At 47.8% G+C, this 7,500-nt stretch overlaps 1 protein-coding gene across 1 annotated transcript in view; it reads right to left on the bottom strand.

Moving 5' to 3' along the window:
• LOC145340598 (disco-interacting protein 2 homolog B-like) overlaps positions 1 to 7,500 on the bottom strand; it is a gene marked incomplete at its 3' end in the record, with an annotated part of 32,222 nt that overhangs the window by 7,768 nt on the left and 16,954 nt on the right. The window contains exon 13 of the mRNA XM_080185065.1: positions 6,479 to 6,591. Within this exon, the coding sequence (XP_080041191.1) occupies positions 6,479 to 6,591 (113 nt within the window). The remainder of the gene's footprint in view (positions 1 to 6,478; positions 6,592 to 7,500) is intronic.

Here is a 7,500-nt window from a genome sequence, read left to right as displayed (position 1 = left end):
CCCCTATATTCTCATCCAAATCATTAATATCAATGATAAATAACAGTGGGCCCAGCACTGATCCCTGAGGCTGGTCACAGGCCTCCAGTTTGAAAGACAATTCTCTACAACCCCCCTCAGAAGCCAATTTTGTCTCCATTTAGATCCCTCACCCTGGATCCCGTGAGATTTAACCTTATCCAACAACCTACCATGCGGTACATAGAACATAGAACATTACAGCGCAGAACAGGCCCTTCGGCCCACGATGTTGCGCCGACCAGTTTTTTTAAAAAAAAACACTGACCCACTAAGCTAAACCAATCCCTTTTCGTCCATAAACCTATCCAGAGATCTCTTAAACGCCCCCAAACTAGGCGCATTTACAACTGCAGCAGGCAGGGCATTCCAATCCCTCACCACCCTCTGGGTAAAGAACCTACCCCTGACATCCGTCCTATAACTACCACCCCTTAATTTAAAGCCATGCCCCCTCGTGCTAGCATTCTCCATCCGAGGAAAAAGGCTATCACTATCCACCCTATCTAAACCTCTAATCATCTTATATGTTTCAATAAGATCCCCTCTTAGCCTCCTTCTTTCCAGCGAAAACAACCCCAAATCCCTCATATGACCTCCCCTCCATACCAGGCAACATCCTGGTAAACCTCCTCTGCACCCTCTCCAAAGCCTCAACGTCCTTCCTGTAATGTGGGGACCAGAACTGCACACAGTACTCCAAGTGCGGCTGCGCCAGAGTTGTGTACAGTTGCAACATGACGCTGCGACTCCTAAATTCAATCCCCCTACCAATAAACGCCAAGACACCGTATGCCTTCTTAACTACCTTATCTACTTGATTCCCAACCTTCAGGGATCTATGTACACATACACCTAGATCCCTCTGCTCCCCCACACTATTCAAAGTCCTCCCGTTAGCCCTATACTCAACACATCTGTTACTCCTACCGAAATGAATTACCTCACACTTCTCCACATTAAACTCCATCCGCCACCTCTCGGCCCAGCTCTGCAACCTGTCTAAGTCACCCTGCAAACTCTGACACCCTTCCTCACAATCTACCACACCTCCGACTTTGGTGTCATCAGCAAACTTACTAATCCACCCAGCTATACCCTCATCCAGATCATTAATAAAAATTACAAACAGCAGTGGTCCCAAAACAGATCCCTGAGGCACACCGCTCGTAACCGAACTCCATGATGAATATTTACCATCAACCACCACCCTCTGTCTCCTATCTGCTAGCCAATTCCTGATCCAAGTACCTAGATTACCCCCAATCCCATACATCTGCATTTTCTGCAGAAGCCCACCATGGTGAACCTTATCAAACGCCTTACTAAAATCCATATATACCACGTCAACTGCCTTACCCCTATCCACCTCTTTGGTCACTTTCTCAAAGAACTCAATAAGGTTAGTAAGGCACAACCTACCTGCTACAAAACCATGCTGACTATCTCCAATCAATTCATTACTCTCCAGATAACTATAAATCCTATCCCTAATAATTCTTTCTAAAACCTTGCCCACAACAGAAGTAAGACTCACTGGTCTATAATTCCCGGGGAAGTCTCTGTTCCCCTTCTTAAACAATGGGACAACATTCGCTATCCTCCAATCTTCCGGTACTATACCAGAGACCAACGATGACCTGAAGATCAGAGCCAGAGGCTCTGCAATCACCTCTCTTGCCTCCCAGAGAATCCTAGGGTAAATCCCATCCGGACCAGGGGACTTATCTATTTTCAAGCCCTCTAGAATATCCAGCACATCCCCGGTTTCAACTGCAATACTTTCTATTTTACACCCCTGCACCCCAGTGTCCTCCACAGCTACATTCATGTCCCCCTGCGTGAACACCGAAGAGAAATATTGGTTCAATGCCTCTCCAATCTCTTCCGGTTCCACACACAACTTCCCTCTACTGTCTATAACTGGCCCTAATCTTGCCCTAACCAACCTTCTGTTCTTGACATACCTATAGAACGCCTTAGGATTCTCCTTAATCCTATCAGCCAAAGTCATCTCATGTCCTCTTTTAGCCCTTCTTAACTCACTCTTCAACTCCCTCCTAGCCAATCTAAAGCTTTCTAATGCACTACCTGAGCCCTCAAGCCTCATCTGAACATAAGCCTCCTTTTTCTTCCTAACCAACGAATCAACTTTTTTAGTACACCACAGTTCCCTAGCCCTACCAAATCCTCCTTGCCTGACAGGGACATACCTATTGCAGACCCACAGTAGCTGTTCCTTGAAAAAATTCCACATTTCGGACGTTCCCAGTCCCTGTAATCTCATAGTCCAACCTATGCTTCCTAATTCTCTCCTAATAGCCTCATAATTACCCTTCCCCCAGCTAAAACTACTGACCCGAGGTTCATGCCTATCCCTATCCATCACTAAGGTGAACGTAACCGAATTGTGGTCACTATCACCAAAATGCACACCAGCTTCCAAGTCTAGCACCTGGTCTGGCTCATTACCCAGCACCAAATCCAATATAGCCTCACCTCTAGTTGGTCTATCTACATACTGAGTCAAAAAACCTTCCTGCACACTTTGAACAAAAACTGACCCCTCTAACGAGCTAGAGCTATAGCAATTCCAATCAATGTTAGTAAAGTTAAAGTCCCCCATAACAATTACCCTATTACTTTCACTCCTAACCAGGATCGTCTCCGCAATCCTTTCCTCAACCTCTCTAGAACTTTTTGGAGGTCTATAAAAGACTCCCAACAGGGTGACCTCTCCTCTCCTATTTCTAATCTCCGCCCATACTACCCCAACAGACAAGTCCTCATCAAACTTCCTCTCTGACACTGTAATACAGTCCTTTACCAATAATGCTACCCCACCCCCCCTTCTACCTCCTTCTCTACTCCGACTAAAGCATTGTCAAAGGCCTTATTAAAGTCCACGTAGACAACATCAACTGCACTGCCCTCATCTACCTTCTTGGTCACCCCTTCAAAAAACTCAATCAGATTTGTGAGAGATGATTTTCCACTCACACAGCCATGCTGACAGTCCCTAATCAGTCCTTGTGTCTCTAAATGCCTGTGGATCCTGTCTCTCAAAATACCTTCTTACAATTTACCCAGCACCGATGTGAGGCTCTCCGGCCCCCAGGCTTTTCCCTGGAGCCCTTTTTAAACAAATCCGCAACATTTCCCACTCTCCGATCTTCAGGCACCTCACCCGTGACGATCGAAGATTCAAATATCTCGGCTGGAGGACCCGCAATTTCCTCCCGAGCCTCCCACAGTGTCCCGGGATACACTTCATCAGGTCCCGGGGATTTATCTATCTGGGTGCGCTTTAAGACTTCCAGCACCTCCTTCTCTCTAATATGTACATAAGAACATAAGAAATAGGAGCAGGAGTCGGCCATCTAGCCCTTCGAGCCTGCCCCGCCATTCAATAAGATCATGGCTGATCTGAAGTGGATCAGTTCCACTTTCCCGCCTTCTCCCCATAACCCTTAATTCCCCTGTCTATCAGAAACCTTTCCACCCGTGACTTAAAAATATTGAGCGAGGCAGCCTCCACCACTTCAACGGGCAGAGAATTCCAGAGATTCACCACCCTTTGAGTGAAGAAGTTCCTCCTCAACTCCGTTCTAAACCGCACCCCCCCCTTATCTTGAGGCTGTGCCCTCTAGTCCTGAACACTCCTCAAGACATCACTGTCTCTCTCCCCAAGTTCCCGAACATCCCTGCCTTTCTCAACAGTAAATACTGAGAAATATTTCTTCAGGATCTCACCCATCTCTTGTGGATCCACACACAGATGACCTTGTTGATCCTTAAGAGGCCCGACTCTCTCCCCTGTTACTCTTTAGCCCTTTCTGTATTTGTAGAAGCTTTCCTTCCCTGACAAAGCAATCTCGTGCCCCCTTTTTGCCCTCCTGATTTCTCTCTTAACTCTACTCCGACACCCCCCAAAACTCTTCAAGGATTCACTTGATCCCAGCTGCCCAGGCATGTCATGTTCCTCTTCCTCACCTTCCTTCTTATTCTATCTATCTCCCTCTCTCATTCTATTTGTCTCTCTCCCTCCCTCATTCTATCTCTCTCTTTCCCTTCTCATTCTGACTCTCTCTCCCTCCCTCTCTCCCATTCCGTCTCTCCCTCCCTCTCCTCCCTTCCATCTCCCTCCCTCCCTCTCCCCGCTTCTGTCTTCTCCCTCCCTCTTTCCCATTCCGTGTCTCTCCCTCCCTCTCTCCCATTCCGTCTCCCTCCCTCCCTCTCCCCCCTTCCGTCTTCTCCCTCCCTCCCTCCCATTCTATCTCTCTCTCTCCGTCTCTCATTTATCTCTCTCTCTCCGTCTCTCATTTATCTCTCTCTCTCTGTCCGTCTCTCATTTATCGCTCTCTCTCCGTCTCTCATTTATCTCTCTCTCCGTCTCTCATTTATCTCTCTCTCCGTCTCTCATTTATCTCTCTCTCTCTGTCCGTCTCTCATTTATCTCTCTCTCCGTCTCTCATTTATCGCTCTCTCTCCATCTCTCATTTATCTCTCTCTCCGTCTCTCATTTATCTCTCTCTCTCTGTCCGTCTCTCATTTATCGCTCTCTCTCCGTTTCTCATTTATCTCTCTCTCTCCATCTCTCATTTATCTCTCTCTCTCCGTCTCTCATTTATCTCTCTCTCTCCGTCTCTCATTTATCTCTCTCTCTCCGTCTCTCATTTATCTCTCTCTCTCCGTCTCTCATTTATCTCTCTCTCTCTGTCTCTCATTTATCTCTCTCTCCGTCTCTCATTTATCTCTCTCTCTCCGTCTCTCATTTATCTCTCTCTCTCTCCGTCTCTCATTTATCTCTCTCTCTCTCTCTCCGTCTCTCATTTATCTCTCTCTCTCCGTCTCTCATTTATCTCACTCTCTCTCGTCTCTCATTTATCTCTCTCTCTCTCGTCTCTCATTTATCTCTCTCTCTCTCTCTCCGTCTCTCATTTATCTCTCTCTCCGTCTCTCATTTATCTCTCTCTCCGTCTCTCATTTATCTCTCTCTCCGTCTCTCATTTATCTCTCTCTCCGTCTCTCATTTATCTCTCTCTCTCTGTCTCTCATTTATCTCTCTCTCGTCTCTCATTTATCTCTCTCTCTCTCTCTCCGTCTCTCATTTATCTCTCTCTCTCTCTGTCTCTCATTTATCTCTCTCTCGTCTCTCATTTATCTCTCTCTCCGTCTCTCATTTATCTCTCTCGTCTCATTTATCTCTCTCTCGTCTCTCATTTATCTCTCTCTCTCGTCTCTTATTTATCTCTCTCTCCATCTCTCATTTATCTCTCTCTCTCCGTCTCTCATTTATCTCTCGCTCTCTCATTTATCTCTCTCTCTCCGTCTCTCATTTATCTCTCGCTCTCTCATTTATCTCTCTCTCTCTCTCTCTCTCTCCGTCTCTCATTTATCTCTCTCTCTCTCTCTCTCCGTCTCTCATTTATCTCTCTCTCTCTCTCCGTCTCTCATTTATCTCTCTCTCTCCGTCTCTCATTTATCTCTCTCTCTCTCTCCGTCTCTCATTTATCTCTCTCTCTCTCTCCGTCTCTCATTTATCTCTCTCTCTCTCTCTGTCTCTCATTTATCTCTATCTTCGTCTCTCATTTATCTCTCTCTCCGTCTCTCATTTATCTCTCTCTCCGTCTCTCATTTATCTCTCTCGTCTCATTTATCTCTCTCTCTCTCTCCGTCTCTCATTTATCTCTCTCTCCGTCTCTCATTTATCTCTCTCTCCGTCTCTCATTTATCTCTCTCTCTCTGTCCGTCTCTCATTTATCTCTCTCTCTCTCTCTCCGTCTCTCATATATCTCTCTCTCTCTCTCTCATTTATCTCTCTCTCCGTCTCTCATTTATCTCTCTCTCTCTGTCCGTCTCTCATTTATCTCTCTCTCTCTCCGTCTCTCATTTATCTCTCTCTCTCTCTCTCTCCGTCTCTCATTTATCTCTCTCTCTCTCTCTCATTTATCTCTCTCTCTCTCTCTCATTTATCTCTCTCTCCGTCTCTCATTTATCTCTCTCTCCGTCTCTCATTTATCTCTCTCTCTCCGTCTCTCATTTATCTCTCTCTCTCTCTCCGTCTCTCATTTATCTCTCTCTCCGTCTCTCATTTATCTCTCTCTCCGTCTCTCATTTATCTCTCTCTCTCTCTCTCCGTCTCTCATTTGTCTCTCTCTCTCTCCCCCTCTCTCATTCTATCTCTCTCTCGCTCCTCTTTAACTCTCCCTCTTTCTTTCTTGAGGATCACTGATGAACCAAGATCTCATTGCATGTTGGGACAGAATCGATGGGCCGAAAGCCCTCCTTCCGCTCCGGTGTTTTACCCCCACTCCCCGGCAGATCAGTGCAGTGACCAACACCCCCCGACCCAACCGCACCCACCTCCCCACACGGCCTCTCACTCCAATACCCCACCCCAACCTCGACCGGCCCCAGGGACAGGCCGGGGGATGGGGGGACGGAGGGCACCTCTCACCTTCCGGCCCAGCTCCTGCTCCTCGTTCTGTCCGAGATCCCTCCCGGAGGCCTGAGCAATCCTCTTTCCGGCAACCAGGTTCCCCACAATCATAGAGGCAGGTCCGACCCCAGCTGTGGGAAGAGAGAGTCAACTCAACACCAGAACTCCAGAGACCCGGTACAGTGTACAGGGAGCTTTACTCTGTATCTAACCCCGTGCTGTACCTGTCCTGGGAGTGTTTGATGGGGGGACAGTGTAGAGCGAGCTTTACTCTGTATCTAACCCCGTGCTGTACCTGTCCTGGGAGTGTTTGATGGGGGGGACAGTGTAGAGGGGGCTTTACTCTGTATCTAACCCCGTGCTGTACCTGTCCTGGGAGTGTTTGATGGGGGGACAGTGTAGAGGGAGCTTTACTCCGTATCTAACCCCGTGCTGTACCTGTCCTGGGAGTGTTTGATGGGGAAACAGTGTAGAGGGAGCTTTACTCTGTATCTAACCCCATGCTGTACCGGTCCTGGGAGTGTTTGATGGGGGACAGTGTAGAGGGAGCTTTACTCTGTATCTAACCCTGTGCTGTCCCTGTCCTGGGAGTATTTGATGGGGGGACAGTGTAGAGGGAGCTTTACTCTGTATCTAACCCCGTGCTGTCCCTGTCCTGGGAGTGTTTGATGGGGGGACAGTGTAGAGGGAGCTTTACTCTGTATCTAACCCCGTGCTGTACCTGTCCTGGGAGTGTTTGATGGGGGGACAGTGTAGAGGGAGCTTTACTCTGTATCTAACCCCGTGCTGTACCTGTCCTGGGAGTGTTTGATGGGGACAGTGTAGAGGGAGCTTTACTCTGTATCTAACCCCGTGCTGTACCTGTCCTGGGAGTGTTTGATGGGGGGACAGTGTAGAGGGAGCTTTACTCTGTATCTAACCCCGTGCTGTACCTATCCTGGGAGTGTTTGATGGGGGGGACAGTGTAGAGGGAGCTTTACTCTGTATCTAACCCTGTGCTGTACCTGTCCTGGGAGTGTTTGATGGGGGACAGTGTAGAG

This window comes from Carcharhinus amblyrhynchos, unplaced genomic scaffold (genome assembly GCF_965287045.1).
Source record: "Carcharhinus amblyrhynchos unplaced genomic scaffold, sCarAmb.v2.hapA chromosome_1186, whole genome shotgun sequence".
Lineage (NCBI taxonomy): Eukaryota > Metazoa > Chordata > Chondrichthyes > Carcharhiniformes > Carcharhinidae > Carcharhinus > Carcharhinus amblyrhynchos.
This window is presented reverse-complemented; position numbering and strand designations above follow the sequence as displayed.